The 17722-nt window shown below is 49.8% G+C and overlaps 1 protein-coding gene across 1 annotated transcript in view; it reads left to right on the forward strand.

Annotated features, from left to right (window-relative positions):
* The window catches only part of SLC23A2 (solute carrier family 23 member 2), a 122580-nt gene that overhangs the window by 53993 nt on the left and 50865 nt on the right, over positions 1-17722 (forward strand). Inside the window, exons 2-3 of the mRNA XM_062203903.1 lie at positions 3166-3425; positions 12983-13081. Coding sequence (XP_062059887.1) covers positions 3318-3425; positions 12983-13081 — 207 coding nt within the window. The 5' untranslated portion in view covers positions 3166-3317. The remainder of the gene's footprint in view (positions 1-3165; positions 3426-12982; positions 13082-17722) is intronic.

Genomic DNA, 17722 nt, shown 5'->3' on the forward strand with positions numbered 1-17722 from the left:
CCTGGACAGCAGAATCCCAGGCTGAGCGCCGCTCTGTAACCAAACATGGTTATGGTAGGAAGGAGAATGCCGGCGGTGCACGAACCTCGGATGGACCTGCCATGCCAGCTGAGCTCTTCCGCCTGCGGGTGCCCTGTGATGTTCTGAACCCTGTTTTGTTTCTTTGCTTTTCCTTTTTGTTCTCTGACTTCTGGATTCTCAATTTTGTAGTTCTTTCTTTCTTTTTTTAAATGTACATTTCATTTTCTCCAAGCTCATCCACTGTATTGGTTGAAGAAGTGTTCCATAAAGAATTCTTTGAACAGAAAGTTTCCTGTTTGTGTTTTCAAACGTGCAAATTCCTCCTAGGCCTGTCCTCACTTTTTCAGGGTGGTGTAGATTACTTGTTCTTGCTGGAAGACTCATTGGTGGATAAGACTTGAGGGCACCCTACGCAGCATGGCTGTGAATGCCCCCCTGGGTTATTTTTCTCCTTATAAAAATGCAGACATCACTAGGCATGTTTCTTGTTTGTGTGCCAACCCTCTGAGGGGTCCTTGTGCCATTTCAGTTTCTGAAGCCCGGCTTCCCAAGCGTTAGTTAAACTTAGGGCAGATCAGGTCATTCCTTCTTCTGTAGTTTGAAGTAGAGTTTTTATTTCCTGCTGTTTCGTTAGAACTTGAACGCACAGAATTGCTCCTGTGACTTCCTGCTTTTGACTCCTTCTTAGATTTTTCTCTTAGTTTGGAATATTGTGCTGTTTCTTTGCTTTTTTAAAAAATATACAACCCTGGCCAGCACCGCGGCATACTATGCTAATCCTCCGCCTGCGGCCCCAGCACCCCGGGTTCTAGTCCCAGTCGGGGGGCCAGATTCTGTCCCTGTTGCTCCTCTTCCAGGCCAGCTCTCTGCTATGGCCCAGGAATGCAGTGGAGGATGGCTCAAGTGATTGGGCCCTGCACCCCCATGGGAGACCAGGAGGAAGCACCTGACTCCTGGCTTCGGATCAGCACGGTGCGCCAGCCGTAGCCGCCTTTGGGGGGTGAACCAACGGTAAAGGAAGACCTTTCTCTCTGTCTCTCTCTCTCTCACTGTCCACTCTGCCTGTCAAAAAAAGAACAAAAAAAAAAAAAAAAATTACAACCCTAAATTTTGTTTACATGAAGATTCAAGAAACCTCTACAAATTTTAGATTACTAGAAATTGGAGATAGAAATTTAGGATTTTTATCAGAAATGAAACCTTGCACGATGTATCTTGAAAACCACGTTGGATCAAGTAATGTTCGTCATAATGACATGAGCCTATGCTTTTATTGTGGCCGTATTCATTCTAAGAGAACATTGCTGATTCCAGTAAAACATACTTCTCCAAATCGTGACCCTTTTCACTGCAGTGACCAGAAATTAGTTTTGCAAGTTAAAAACAAACAAACAAACAAACAAACCTGAGAAACAACATGAGCTTTGTTTCACGATGGAGACGGAGCCTAGGTGTCTGTCCACCAGAGCCAGAGCAGTCATAGCCCCTCCTCTGGCCCCCTGCGGGAGCTGAGCCACACAGGGCTGTCCTCGTATTTTCCCTCGGGGGGTGGGGGGTACGGTTTCAGGATCCTTCTTAAATGCTGTCAGGGTATCTGAGGTTCTCGGGTACATCGTGGCCAGCTGGGGCCTGGTAGTCTGATTTCCTGCCTCCCACCCTTTCTTGTCTCTTGCTGCTTTAACCCTTTTACTATGGGGAAGAGGGATGCGTTTCTTTTTATAGCAATATGTTGCCACTTGATTGACACTGAATGCTTTGGCTCTTTTTTGGAGGGGGGATTCTAACCCATTTAAAGCTCATCTTGCTACCTATCTGGAATTCCGTGTGGCTGTTTAATCCTAGGTTTGTTTGTTTGTTTGTTTCTTTTTTTTTTTTTAGATTATTTATTTACTTGCAAGTCAGAGTTACACATAGCGGCAGAAAAAGAGAGGGAGAGAGAGAGAGAGAAGTTGTCCATCCACTGGTTCACTCTTCAATTGGCCGCAATGGCCGGAGCTGTGCCAATCCGAAGCCAGGAGCCAGGAGCCAGAAGCTTCTTCTGGGTTTCCCACATGGGTGCAGGGGCCAAGGGCTTGGGCCACGTTGTACTGCTTTCCCAGACCATAGCAGAGAGCTGGATCAGAAGTGGAGCAGCCAGGACTCGAACTGGTGCCCATATGGGATGCTGGCACTGCAGGCTGTGGCTTTCCCACTACACCATAGCACTGGCTGCAGTCCTAGGTTTTTTTTTTTCTTCATTGTCATGCTTTGAGTGCCTTCTCCTGGCTGTAGTTGGGCGTAGTTAGAGAATTTAGTTATTTTCGATTTCCATTTAGTTGTGGTAAAGTGGCTATATCTGCATTGTCCAGTATGGTAACCACTAGCCTCAAGGAATCAGTTAAGGTTAGATACAGATGAAATTCAGTTCCTTATCGTCCACATTTCCAGCGTTCACTGGTCCACATGTGACTAGTAATAACCACCCTGAACAGAGCAGGCGGACAAAGCTTCACTCATTAAAAAGAATTCTGGGGGCCAGCGCCATGGCTCACTTGGCTAATCCTCCGCCTGCGGTGCCGGCATTCCAAATGGGCGCCTCATTCTGTCCCGGTTGCTCCTCTTCCAGTCCAGCTCTCTGCTGTGGCCCGGGAAGGCAGTGGAGGATGGCCCAAGTGCTTGGGCCCTGCACCTGCATGGGAGACCAGGAGGAAGCACCTGGCTCCTGGCTTTGGATCAGCGCAGCGCGCTGGCCATAGCGACCATTTGTGGTGTGAACCAACGGAAGGAAGACCTTTCTCTCTGTCTGTCTCTCTCTCTCACACTGTCTATCTCTATTTGTCAAAAAGAAAGAAAGAGAGAGAGAGAGAGAGAGTTCTGTAAGCTGGTGAAGAGTTGTGAGATACATACCATAATGCAGGTCAGAGAAATGCGGTAACTGCTCTTCCTCCTTCCCACTGATGTTGATAATCCAGTTTAGAGGCAATGCAGTGAGTGTGTGACTATGGATGAAGAGGGAGGGTACTTGAAAAGAGCCTCAGAGTGACCACAGTTCTGGATGTTTGGGTACAGCTTGCTGCATGGCCTTTTCCGGTGCAGGAAGCTGACCGCACCTCCCATGTTGTTTGCGTGCATTGAGATGACCTGGCTGCACTCTCTGTTTTCCAGGTGGTCGGAGATGGCGCTCACCAGTCTCGTCTCTGCCTGATTGCTGGGTGCTCCAGGCCCTGGGAGAGCCGACGCGGAAGCTCCTCGCTTGAGTCAGCCCCAGTGCAGCCCCTGCAGGCCCGCGGCTGTGCAGAGCTGCCCGCGTCCTCTTAATGATGGGCATTGGCAAGAACACCACGTCCAAGTCCATGGAGGCTGGAAGCTCGACGGAAGGCAAATACGAAGATGAGGCGAAGCATCCGGCTTTCTTTACTCTTCCGGTAATGAGATTCCCCATCTTCCCTTCTGTATGGAGTCAGCAGAGGATGGGCTTAAAGGCTTGGGTTTTTAAAGATTTATTTTATTTATTTGAAAGGCAGAGTTACACAAAGAAGGAGAGAGAGAGAGATTCCATCTGCTGGCTCCCACATGGGTGCAGGGGCCCAAGCACTTGGGCCATCTTCCACTGCTTTCCCTGACGCATTAGCAGGGAGCTGGATTAGAAGTGGAGCAGCTGGTACTCTAACTGGAACCCATATAGGATTCTAACACTGCAGACGGCAGCTTAACCCACCAAACTACAGTGCAGGCCCCAAGGCTTGGGTTTTAGTGAGGGTTAAAGCACATGGAAATCAAATGCTTTTCCTATCAGATGGTCTTGGGGTCTTGCTGTCTTCCCGGAAGAAGTCGCCTGCTGTGGTTAGCTCCAGGAAGGACGCATGCATGGCTATTAACGTGGTAAAATTGGCCAAGTGCTTACTTGATAGTGGAAGATGCCGAAGGCTTAATTTTATCTCCAAAATGTGCTTTTGCTAAATAAAACCTCACTCTCACTAAACCCAGCTTCAGACTTGTTTTGCAAGGTGGGAGGGGCCCACCAGGGGCCCACCCTTTGGATGCCAAGTGTCCCTGCTTGGTGCGAGAGTGACAGCATCCAAGACAGAGGTAGTTTTATCTGAGTAAGTGATGCCAGTCAGGAGAGCCTGATAGCACATGTTGGTTATATCCAATGGTGATGTTTTCCCCAGATGCAGGACAATGACTTGATATGCACTGAGTTACTTACACAGTGTTGATTCCAAAGAGGCAGAAAAAAAGGTCCTTTGGAGAGAACTTGCCTGCATGTGTTTTTCTTGCAATACTAGAAATGTGGTTAATGGCATGAGTCTGTAGCACGTGGTTCTGGAATGTGTTTCTCAGTAAGAAAGACGTGAACGTGGCATCAGACGTGGCGTTGGCATCTTTGAGAGAGGTGGTTGACGACCTGCACTTGCGTGAAGTCACAGAGCAGCACGCAGCTGGTTTACACCATTCATCTTCTTTTTTCCTGTAAGGTGAAATTTGTAAACAGGGTTTTCTGTAATGTTGAAGGCTTATGGTCGCCACCAGTTTTCTAGGGGAAGAAACGTGGTACATTAGTCAGCGTGCTGCTGTTTAAGTTAGATCGGCTCTGCAGGTTTCCAACAGGGCCGTTGATCCCCGCTGTGCTTCCCCTGCCTGAAGCCCAGTAGATTACTCACTCACACCCCCTTGCTTTGCTGTTGGGATCCAGAGCTTTAGCTTCACTTATTTCAGCATTAATGTTGTGGTAAGCCCCAAGGTCACCAGTGTGTTTTCAGATGTTGGGGTCCCAGGTGTTTCTTGTATACCTGTCTCCTTTCCCTTAATTCAGTTTTAAAATGCACTGAGGGTCTGTGGTTACTGCCATAGTCCTTGTACAACTTTATTTATTTATTTATTTATTTATTTGACAGGCAGAGTGGACAGTGAGAGAGAGAGAGACAGAGAGATAGGTCTTCCTTTACCGTTGTTCCACCCTCCAATGGCCGCTGCGGCTGGCGCACTGCCGCCAGCGCACTGCGCTGATCTGAAGCCAGGAGCCAGGTGCTTTTCCTGGTCTCCCACGCGGGTGCAGGGTCCAAGGACTTGGGCCATCCTCCACTGCACTCCTGGGCCATAGCAGAGAGCTGGCCTGGAAGAGGGGCAACTGGGACAGAATCCAGTGCCCCCACCGGAACTAGAACCTGGGGTGCCGGTGCTGCAGGTGGAGGATTAGCCTAGTGAGCCGCGGCACTGGCCCCTTGTACAACTCTTAAGTGGGCTTTCTCTTGAATTACACATCTGAGCCTCCCAGCTGCCTCCGCGTCTCCTTTAACTGCTTTCTGGTGATTTTGGTATCTTTTTTCCAGTGCTATTAATTCTTCTTCTTTTTTAAAGGGTTTTATTTTGAATTTTCATGTTCATGCAGTAATACATTTTTTAAAAGATTTATTTATTTATTTATTTGAAAGTCAGAGTTACACAGAGAGAGAAGGAGAGGCAGAGAGAGAGAGAAGTCTTCCATCTGCTGGTTCACTCCCCAGCTGGCCACAAGAGCCGGAGCTGTGCCGATCTGAAGCCAGGAGCCAGGAGCCTCCCCTGGGCCTCCCACATGGGCGCAGGGGCCTAAGGACCTGGGCCATCCTCCACTGCCTTCTCAGGCAATAGCAGAGAGCTGGATCGGAAGTGGAGCAGCCGGGTCTCAAAACGACGCCCATATGGGATGCTGGCACTGCAGGTGGCGGCTTTATCTGCTATGCCACAGTGCTAGCCCCTCAGTAATACATTTTTAAAACTATATCTTTTTGCATTTTTTATAAAGATTTATTTATTTATCTGAAAGGTAGAGGCAGAGAGAGAAAGAGATCTTCCATCCACTGGTCCACTCTCCAAATGGCCACAACAGCCGGAGCTGCACCCATCCAAAGCCAAGAGCCAGGAGCTTCCTCCAGGTCTCCCACATTGGTACAGGGGCCCAAAGACCAGGGCCATCCTCTGCTTTCCCAGGCCACAGCAGAGAGCTGGATCAGAAGTGGAGCAGCCAGGTCTCGAACTGGTGGCCACATGGGATGCTGGCACTGCAGGCGCCTGCTTCACCCACAATGCCACAGCGCCAGCCCCGCTGTTAATTCTCCATGTACAGTCATGTTTTCTTATGGAATTTTTATTGCAGTGGTTATACTTCTTAATTCTGAAATTTCTATGTGCTTCATTTCTGCCTATTTTTGGTTCTTAATTTCTTGTATGTCTGTGTTTTCAAATGTTCCTTCACATAAATCATTGCGAACCCTAACCTGCTGCCCCCTCAGGAGCCCTGGCTGGGAGCTAGACTGGAGCTGGCACAGTCGGGGCTGCAGCCAGCACTCTAATGGGGATGCCCGCGTCTCCAGCAGCATCGAACCCACCGCACCCCCACACCCGCCCCTTCTCTCTGACTTTTGTGCAAGGCCAGGTTTACAGGATCTTGGGGCTAGCAAGAGCCTCAAGGGACTTCTTTCTCGGTCCGTTCTGTCTCTACTGAATACTTGCTCTGTGCTCCAGACTACACCAGTGGAACAAGGAAGCAACAGAAGTGGCTGACAAAGCTCCCTGCCCTCCCCTCCCCAGGAGACCCCGCTGCCCTCTTCCTTGCGACCGCATCATTGTCGTTGCCCATCTGATTTCCCTGCCTCACAGCTGTGCTCCTTTGCAACCCCGGGCTGCGGTGCTGCCTTTTGCAGTTCCCCGACTGCTCCAGGTGTCTTTCTGTCCTCGGTGACTCCCGCCTCTGGATTTTTCATTGCCGTCTACACTGTACTCAGTCAAGCTAGCCAGGCAGAATTTCCCCAGTGGGTAGAGGTAAGGTATTTGCTCCACAATTCTATTGGAGAGAAAGTTCATTTCCTGTTAGGATGTGATCAGGGACTCGAGGAGGAGGGTCTGATATTGAGGTTGCCTGACAGTAACTAGCTGGTTGTTCCTGTCTTCCAAATTGTACGTGCTTGAAGCACTCATTTCTCCTTAGACTGAGTGTGCTGTTGGGGTGAGTTGGAAGAAACAGAAAACCAACGTGTTCCATTACCAGCTTTTCTTAACATTTACACATCGTTCTTTCCTTTCTTCTTTGTTTGTGTAGCTGTCTTCATTTACTGGAGAAATGCATTCATTCCAGAACATTTAGAAAATACAGAGCAGTATAATGAAGGAAACACAAATCATGTAAAATCTTGTGAGCCAGAAAAATGACGTGCTCATATTTTGATATATTTCTCTCCAGGGATTTGGAGCAAATATTTGAGTGTTATATGTACAACTGTGATCAAGATACACACACGCACACACACGCACACACACATACAGTCTGCTTTATAAAACCTTTAGCCTCTTGTCGGATCCTGGCACGCCAGTGTTGTTGAAAAGGTAACTTGTGATCGTGATGCAGTCGTGAATCAAAGATGTCACTTCTCTGCTTTCGTTAGAACCAGGCTTGTTTCTGACCCTCTGCTGGTGTGTTCCATCCTTATTAGCTCAGACTCTTGTGTGTGAATTGTGAGCAGGACACCTTTCCTCCAGGCTCCTTGATTGTCTCTATTCATTCCTTGCTAGGGGTATCTTCTCCACCCTATACCCGCTGCCCCTGATGTCACGTGTCAGCTGTCACAGAGCTGCACGGGGCAGTGTCAGGGGTTCTGAGCAAACACTCGGATCACAGAGCGGTGGGAGGGGTTTAGGGGGAGCTGGTGCCTGTGGTCCCACTGACGGAGCAGCTTCAGGTTGCAGAAGGACGTGAGCATCTCCCGTCGATGTCTGTAGCTCTGCTTCTGCTCTTTGCACTTACAAGCTCATCATGGAAGAGATACTCCGTGCACCTGTGTCTGTGTAGAGTGTCCTCTCTCTTATAACCGCACAGCAGTCTGGTACGGATACGGCATACTTTGTTTAATTCCTGTTGATAAGATGTCTAGATCGTTTCCAGTTGTTTGCTGTCACACGTGGAGCCACAGTGAATGACCTTGCTGCACATACGTCCTTTCACTCGGGTGTAATTGAAGGGTGCATTTCAAGAGTGGGATTATGTCAGAAGGGATGTGCCCTGGACAAGTGAGGGGCACCACCAGGTGCCCTCTGTTGAAGTGATCTCACCAGCAACGGGGGATCACCTGTGTTCCCGCACGCCTGCCGCACTGTGCGGTCAGGTGAGGCCCTCGGTTTCTGATGATGCCTTCACTGGGTGAGAGTTCTCAGGAGGCCGGCCGGCGTCTTGGCAGGTGTTCAGGAGCCATCTGCAGTTCTGGTGGTTTTCCTGTTGGGATGCTAACCTTTTGCTTGTTGCTTTGCGGCCTATATTATCAGCTCCGTTAGGGTGGGGTGCCGTCACCAGCCAGGGTCCTCAGGGTCTGTTCTTTCCAAGGGCATGGGGCTTCAGTCCATTTTCTGTGGTTAATAACAGCACCACAGACTGGGGAAGTTATAAAGAAAAGAGGTTTATCTTGGCTCATGGTTCTGGTCCGAGGTCGAGGGGCCACCTGTTGATAGGCTACTTGCTGGCGGAGTCCCCACGCAGCACAGAACGTCCCACAGTGAGACTTCAAGACAAGGCCAAACCAAACTTGATGGCCGACCGACTCCAAGATAACCCAGGATCCATTCACAGGGGCAGAGCCTGCCTCGCCCCTTCAAGGTCCCGCCTCATAGGTTCTTACAATGGGGATCCGGTTCCGGGGTGGGGGACATCTCCAGGAGTGCCCCGTGCCTGGTGTGACCAGGTCAGCCTAGCCTGGCTTGTCGGAGATGATGTCATCGCTCATCAAGTGACCGTACAGCATGAGTTCAGGAGACAACATTTAAAGCCACAAGTTTGAATTCAAATAATTTTAAGGGGAGAAAGGACATCCCCAAAGGGCCGTAAATAATCTGCCAACATGTTCCTTAAAGCTTAATCTCCTGAGATGGAATAAGTCAGGGTCCTCCTTGCCCTGTCCTCAGTGCAGCACCGACAGAAGCCAGGCTTTCTTCAGTTGAGAAAATTGTCTGAGACATGCTTCATTTTCCAGTGGCAATAATACTAAGGGGTTCAGAAATGTAACGCTTTGATACAGTAAGCAACACATTTTTATCTTTCCCCTTTAAAAAAGAAAAAACCTCAGTGCCTGAAGAACTGGTTGTAATGTTTGATTTTTTTTTTTTTTTTAATTTACTTGCAAGGCAGAGTTAGAGAGAGACAGGGAAAGAGAGAGAGATCTTCCATTGGCTGGTTTACTCCCCAGGTGGCCAAAATGGCCAGGGCTGTACCAGGCTGAAGTCAGGAGCCTGTTCTGGGTCTCTGCATAGGTGCAGGGCCCAGGCACTTCCACTGTTTTCCCAGGAGCATTAGCGGGTGGCTGGATTGGAAGTGGAGCGGTGGAGGGTGTTGAACCAGTGCACACATGGGATGCCAGTGTCTCTGGTGGTGGCTTATCCTGCTGTGCCATGACACTGGCCCCTAACATTTGATTTTTAAAATTAAATTTTGTGTCTTTGAATAGTAGCAGTAAGATAGTAAACTTAATAAACTAAAGGACAGCTATTAGTAAAATAGTACTTTGCATAGAGCCCTATGTCTGAGCACTGCTGAGGCAGCCCCTGTAATTGAGAAACACTACAGAGGCACCTGCCGCGGGCACCCCTCCCCTTACGGCCTTGGCTCCTCCTTGCTGTCAAATCCCTGCAGCTTAGGGCCCGGATTCATTTCCCATTCGCCCGAACCTCCCATTTTCTAGTTCTGTTCCCGTTCCCACCTTCAGCCCTGGTGAAGTGCAGTGGAGGTGGAGGGTAGGAAGGCCGAGGTGGGTTGGCTGTGCTCAGCTCTGCAAGGTGGAAGGTGGGCTCTGAGGCCCCCAGGGACTACTTGACCAGTGCAGATACGTTCTTCACCCCAGAGATTTTGTTCCCTGTAGCAATCCAAAATGAGGACAGGTGCTGTGCTGTGAAGAGCAGCTGGCAAAGCCAGTGTAGGTCTTTAAATCAGGTGGGGTTTCTCTATGGTTTAGAAACCAGACGTTGGGTGGGCCCCGGCTTCTCAGTGGGTGGAGTACTGTGATGATGTGGCCTGGAGCTGGGTTCTCTGTGCTTGTGGACCTGGGAGCATGTGTTCTGCCAGCTACTGGTTTTATAGGCAAACCAGTGCCACAGCTACAGCTGGCTGATGTAAAAAGCTATCGCATGATTCAGAAAGTTATAAAAGCAAATCTTTATTTGCAGTATAAACAGATTCTGCCTGTAAAAAAATGTGCTGTGAATTGAGATTCCCTAGGCTACTTTAAAACCAGCTGTGCAGCTGGATTATAATTCGTGTGCATTTGAATGAGGATTTTAAGTTTTCATTGGCCTGACTTCCTCAACGGCAAGAATGAGTTGCCTAGGAATCTCCGTGGACCTCCTCAAGCCCAGCGGTACTGCTCAGATCTCTCTGCACTCATTAGAGAATATCCCCAGAATACTTACAGGGGAAAAGAAGGCGGAAATGGCCCTACTGCTTAGACCAACCACCGTTCATATTTGGGAGGATGTCTTCTTTATTCTCCATTTAAAAAAGGCAAGACACAAATAACACTCGGGTGCATACTGATGACGAAATACGCCAACGCCGAGGAAGGGCCGGGAGCCAGAGGAAGGGGGTCTGCAGGTGCCGCCCTCGTCCCAGGGGCCTCATGCTTCCTGCTGCTTCGTGATCTTCCTGCCTGCTTTGCTAGGCGTTAAGCCAGGTAGGCAGGTTATTAAAGTGTTGTTGTTGTTTTTTTTAAACAGTTATGATAATTTTAGGCTTATTGTTTTGTGACTTACTGCTTTACAGACTGTCTTTTATTTTTTATTTGATTTCATTTATTTATTTTTTTGACAGGCAGAGTGGATAGTGAGAGAGAGAGAGAGAGAGAGAGAGAGAAAGGTCTTCTTTTTTGCCATTGGTTCACCCTCCAATGGCTGTTGCGGCTGGCGCACTGCGGCCGGCGCACCGCACTGATCCGAAGCCGGGAGCCAGGTGCTTCTCCTGGTCTTCCATGGGGGTGCAGGACCCAAGGACTTGGGCCATCCTCCACTGCACTCCCGGGCCACAGCAGAGAGCTGGCCTGGAAGAGGGGCAACCGGGACATAATCTGGCGCCCCGACCGGGACTAGAACCTGGGGTGCTGGCACAGCAGGCGGAGGATTAGCCTGTTGAGCCGCGGCGCCGGCCTACATTCTGTCTTTTAGATCTTTGCTTGTCGGTACACTAGCTTTATTTTTATTTATTTATTTATTTAGACAGGCAGAGTTCGACAGTGAGAGAGAGACAGAAAGGTCTTCCTTTTCCATTGGTTCACCCCCCAAATGGCCGCTATAGCTGGTGTGCTGCGGCCAGCACACTGCACCAATCCGAAGCCAGGAGCCAGGTGCTTCCTCCTGGTCTCCCATGCAGGTACAGGGCCCAAGCACTTGGGCCATCCTCCACTGCCTTCCCGGGCCACAGAAGAGAGCTGGACTGGAAGAAGAGCAACCGGGACAGAATCTGGCGCCCCAACCGGGTCTAGAACCCAGGGTGCCGGCGCCGCAGGTAGAGGATTAGCCAAGTGAGCTGCGGCACCAGCCCGGTTTATTTTTTAGTAGTTGAATATTATTCTCTAAATGGATGTGCTATCATTTAACGGTGTCTGTCTCCTTGACGGACAGCTAGGTCATCCCCAAGTATTCTGCATCTCACACAGTGCTGCGGGGGTCACGGTCAGATGTGCACACAGCTCTGATGTGTGTTCCTCTAGGACTGGTTCTCTGCGTGTAATCCCTGGATCCAAGAACGGGTCAGTGTCGTGAGCGAGCATGTGTTCCCTGTACCCTGGCCAACGCCAGGCTCACCTTGTAAATTTATGTCAAAACATGAAAATTTATTTTAATCATTTCCATGATTTTAAATAAGGTGGAGCAGCTTTTCATGTGTTGTATTCTGTGTTGATGTTGCTTCTGTGAATTGTCTCTTCCTAGCCTCTGCCCATTTCCTTTGGATGGTTTTAATTGAGATGTTCTTTATGATTATTTAAATCTTGTTTCTAATGAATTATTGATGCCTTTTGCTGTCTGTTGCACTGTGTTTCTCCTTAGATCACCACTTTTTTACTTCTTAATGTATTTCATAACTCCAGGATTTAAACATCTTACATACTTTTCCCCGTCAGTATTTTAAAAATGTGATTGTACTGTTCCCCATTTATATAACTAACAACACTATTACACATACTTTTTCCCCTTGACATAATAAGCACCATGCAAAAGCATTTTCCTTGTAGTGTTCTGGGTATAAAAGGACAGTGATTGTTTTTACACTTAAATGGTGATTACTGTTTTTGGGTTAAAGCTCTTTTAATTTTACTTTCAGTATTGTTTCTTTGCGATAGAGCCTTAGAAATGGAACCATCTGGCTAAGAGTAGAAAATAGCTTGAGGCTCTTGCTTACAGCTGGGCGGATCCCAAGCCGAGCCCAGTCCTCACCTCGAGGGCCCAGGCAGTGGAGTCTGTAGGCACAGGCGCGTGCTGTCCCCAGTCTCCAGCAGTGCACACCGATGAGAGCTGGTCTCCTTAACTGCGCGAGAAACAGTAGCCCTGAAAAGTTAGGCGGCAGACGACAGTGCTTGAGTTTGTGCGGCTGGGACGGCTCCTGCTTTGAGAGGCACACGGCCACTGGTGCTGGGATGCTTGCTGGGAGAGGACCTCAGCCCCGGGAGGGGAGGGCTCTGGGCTGGTCCCACAGAGACACGCGGGCCTGCCCTTGGTGGCTGTGGGGGTTCCCACACTGCAGCTTTCTCTGGAATGTTCCATCTCTGGTCTCCCCCACCCAAGCCTCCTCTTGCAGCTCCCCTCTAGGAGACACTAGGCAGGCTTCTCCTCCATCAGAAACGTGCGCCTGGCCATGGTGCCACCGTGTACAGGTCAGACGTTTCATTTACCAGGGCTGCTGTGCGAGCTACAGAAATGTTTATACGCAGCAGCGGCGTGTGCTGGAGCAGCCTGTGAATGCAGTGTTTCTCTCCAGGTGGTGATAAATGGAGGCGCCACGTCCAGCGGCGAGCAGGACACCGAGGACACCGAGCTCATGGCCATCTACACCACGGAAAACGGCATCGCCGAGAAGGTACCCGCACCTCGCGCCTGTGCAGGGACAGGGCCTACCTCTGTGTGCTCTCGTTAGATGGAAATAACAGCTGTCCGCAGAAACAGGAAGCCAGGAGCTTCATCCGGGTCTCCCACCTGGATGGCAGGGGCCCAAGCACTTGGACCATTTTCCACTGTTTTCCCAGGTACATTAGCAGGGAGCTGGATTGGAAACAGGAAATCCTAGACTTGAACTGCTGCTCCCTTATGGGATGCCAACATCACAAGCTGCGGCTTAGCACGCTGTGCCACAGCATCTCTGAGCTGGGCCTGGCATTTGGGAAACAGAGGAGGATCTCCTTTTGCACAGATTCATTGCAGTTTTCTGTGCAGTGTTCTCAGACTGAAGTCTTTTCAGTTTCTGTTTTTCCAACTATGCCGTTTCTTGCCCTAAGGAGTAGGCAACAGGATGTCTGGTCAGTTTGTGGAGTTAAATTCATCTGGGCATAAAGTCCGTGGGGTCTTGTTGGTCTGCTGGCTCCTTCTGCCAGCACCCAGATTGGTTGCAGCTTGTCCACACTATTTATTTGAAAGACAGAGCCACAAAGAGGCAGAAGAAGAGAGAGAATGAGGAAGAGGAAGAGGGAGAGCGAGAGAAAGGTCTTCCACCTGCTGGTTCACTTCCCAAATGGCCGCAATGGCTGGAGCTAGGCTGATCTGAAGCCAGGAGCCAGGAGCTTCCTCTGGGTCTCTCACGTGGGTGCAGGGACCCAAGGACTTGAGTCATCTTCCACTGCCTTCCCAGGCCATAGCGGAGAGCTGGATGGGAAGTGGAGCAGCCGGGACTCAAACTGGCAAGCATATGGGATGCGGCACTGCAGGCGGCAGTCTCACCCACCATGCCATAGCGCCAGTCCCAGCTTGTCCACATTCTAAAGTGTGTTAATCTCAGTTTTCTTTGACCTCTTCCCGTTGTTCTCATAAGTTTTATTATTATTATTTTTAATTTGGGATACAGGGACGGGGCGGAGAACATACGCAAGAGTGCACTCCCCGTTCCCGGGTTCACTCTTCAAATGTCTGCACTGGCAGGAACTTGTCCCGGTCTCCCATGTGGCTGGCTGGGGCCTGAGTACTTGAGTCATCAATGCTGCCTCCCAGGGTCTGCGCTGGTCTGAAGTGGGATGTGGCCATCTTCACAGCTGAGTTACATGCCCCACTCCTGGACTTACTGTGGTTTTACGTCGTGTTTGTTGTTAGGAAGTTGAGGAAATGAACCGTGTGGAACTCACAAGCTGGCTCCTTGAAGACTGATGGAATGGATCTCGGTGGAGCTGACTGAGGGGGAAAGGAGAGGGCACAGAATAGAAGGAGACCAAGTGCAGAAGGCAGTGGCCGTGCAACCTCATGATAATCAGTTTGAGACACTGCAGCCGGGTGTCTGCTCGGCAGGGCGGTGTGATGGGAGCACAGCTGCGCTTTTCTGGGTGCGGGTCGTCTAAGGCTGCTTCTGCTCTGTGATGACAGAAGCCGCCGGAGCCAGGATATTCACCACATGGTCCTTCACAGAGCCAGTTTGCGACCCGACTCCGCACCGTGATTTCCTGAGTGCCACAGTGCCAGCCCCAGTGTGGCCATTTACATTAGTTCCGTTTCTGAACTGTGGAATTGCCCTCTTCACTAAAAATATTGTGTGCGTGCATGTATACACGTGTGTGTCTGTGTACATGTGTGTTTATGTGCAGGCATACATATATGTCCGTATACAAGTGTGCACACGTGTGTCTGCACACACATGGATGTGTCTAAATACATGTGTGTCTAAGTGCATACATGCATACATGTGTCTGTGTATATATGCGTGTATCTGCGTATACATGTGTGCCTCTGTATAGATGTGTACATGCGTACATGTGCCTCTGCACGTCTTTGTATACATGTGTATGTGTATACATGCACATGCATATACATGTTTGTATATGTACGTGTCTGCATACGTGCTTGTGTCTGTATATATATGTACGTGTGTCTGTGCATCTTGATCATAGCCTGTTCACACGTGGAACAGGGCACACTCAAACTCTTCATTGGCTTTATATAGTTAAAACGGGCTGTTTTGGAATTTCCAGAAAAATGTGGCGTATACGTTTTTAAAAAAGGATTTATTTGAAAGGCACAGAGAGAGGCAGAGTGCGAGCGACACAGGGAGAGATCTGCCATCTTTCTAAGCACTTGAGCCATCATCTGCTCTTTTTGCAGGCATATTAGTGGGAAGCTGGATCGGAAGTGGACCAGCCAGACTTGAACTGGCGTCCATATGGGATGCTGGCAATGCAGACAGCAGCTTTACCTGCTATACCACAGCACAGGCCCCTACACTGTTTCTGTAACAGGTTGTGCTATTCTGTCATGCTTGTGTGCTGGTGGTTTTCAGTTGTTCTCTTTGTTACTTTGTGAGCAGGAGGACTGTCCTCCTGGGAGACTGTCCGTGGGGAGGATGGTGAGGTGACTTTAGTCATTGAAGCCACCGTTCATGGTCACCTCAGTTTGGGGGTTCCCAAGTCAGCTTCAGTGGTATGCTCCCCTGTGGGGCTGTGCACACAACAGTATGCTTCCCCAGCAGTGATGCCTGGTGGGTGCTCGCCCAAGCCTCTGTCAGACAGACAGACAGACAGCTAGCTAACGCTGGTGGCCTGAGGCCCCGCCCAAGTCCTCAGGGGAAACACAGGCACTCTGAACGGTCCGAATGTTCCTAGAGCCCCCAAACCCAGGCACCAGGCAAGGGCTGGCCCTTTACGTACTGCAGGCGACTTCCACGTGCTTGCTTACCTTGTCCACCAGTGATTTTAAATCTTATTTTCTTGTCTGCTGCTGCCTGTGCATACAAAATAATTTCCCTTGTGAAACAGAAACGCAGGAGAGTTCCAAGAACCGGAGGCCAGGGGCTGAGCAGCGTAGAAGTCTGTCCGTGTCTTATGGATTAAGGGAAGCGTTGGCACAGACTTCACAGAACTCTCACGAATGAGAAGTGGTTTGAGAACTCGAGAGATTCTTTTGGCTACAGAAGACAGCAGGTTTTCTGGGGTCTGAGGGGCTGGTACCTGAAGACGCTCCAGTCGGTGGGGGTCGTGTTGAGCTCAGCGTTCATGCTCTGGAGCCACGTTCTTCACAACGGCCATGCTGGAGGAACCAGGCAGGGCGCTCGTGAGCTAGACCAAGTCATCTGTCCTGGCTGGTGGGTCGAGAGCTCGAGTGGTAATTTTTTTTTTTTTTTAAAGATTTTATTTGTTTATTTGAGAGATAAAGTTAGAGAGGGTGAGACAGAGAGAAAGTCTTCTATGTGCTGGTTCACTCCCTAGATGGCTGCAACAGAGCTGAACCAATCTGAAGCCAGGAGCCAGAAGCTTCTTCTGGGTCCCCCACGCCAGTGCAGGGGCCCAAGCACTTGGGCCACTTCCACTTCCCAGGCCATTAGCAGAGAGCTGGATCAGAAGAGAAGCAGCCGGGACTTGAACCAGTACCCATATGATTGGAAGCTTAGCCTTCTATGCCACAGCGCTGGCCCCTCTACCAGTGATTTATTTTTCCAGGGCATTTAAAAAAAATTGTGTATCGATTTGAAAGGCAGAGTTATAGAGAGAGGCAAAGAGAGAGAGAGAGAGAGGTCTTCCATCCACTGGTTCACTCCCCAGAAGGCTGCAGTGGCTGGAGCTACGCTAATCCGAAGCCAGGTCCCAGGAACTTCTTCCAGGTCTTCCACATGGTGCAGGAGCCTAAGGATTTGGGCAATCTTCTACTGCATTTCCAGGCCATAGCAGAGAACTGGATTAGAAATGGAGCAGTTGGGCCTAGAACTGGTGTCCTATGGGATGCTGGCACTGAAGCGGCTACGTCACAGCACTGGCACCTACCAGTGATTTTTCACAAGACATTTTATAATCTACTTTAACCCATCCTTTCATGCAAATCTGCCAATATCCGCCCAAAAGGTCACGTCCAGCTACATTTGGATTAGATTAAATGTCAGTTTGCATCAGGCGAGTTCACCTTCAGGCCGTGGACAGCCAGGCTGGAGTGTGCTCCTTCTTTTGTTAAAGCGTACGTAGCCCCGTCTCCGGCTGGAAGACAGCAGCAGACATACAGAGGCAGCATCCCTCCGTGGACCAAATTCACCAGACCAGAGGCCATTTACTGGGGTGGATACAGTCAAGAGTCGGGCGTGTTGTGTGTGTGCGTGTGCGTGTGTGTGTGTGACATCTTTTTTTTTTTTTTTTAAATTTGGGCACCCCATCTCTTAAACGTTCCATCTCCCAACATCTCTCTCTTTTTTTTTTTTTTGACAGGCAGAGTGGATAGTGAGAGAGAGAGAGAGACAGAGAGAAAGGTCTTCCTTTTGCCGTTGGTTCACCCTCCAATGGCCACTGCGGCTGGCGCATCTCGCTGATCCGAAGGCAGGAGCCAGGTGCTTCTCCTGGTCTCCCATGCGGGTGCAGGGCCCAAGCACTTGGGCCATCCTCCACTGCCTTCCCGGGCCACAGCAGAGAGCTGGCCTGGAAGAGGGACAACTGGGATAGAATCCGGCGCCCCAACCGGGACTAGAACCCGGTGTGCCGGCACCGCAAGGTGGAGGATTAGCCTGTTAAGCCACGGTGCTGGCCATACATCTTTTGATTTTCATCTT

This window comes from Lepus europaeus, chromosome 10 (assembly GCF_033115175.1).
Source record: "Lepus europaeus isolate LE1 chromosome 10, mLepTim1.pri, whole genome shotgun sequence".
Lineage (NCBI taxonomy): Eukaryota > Metazoa > Chordata > Mammalia > Lagomorpha > Leporidae > Lepus > Lepus europaeus.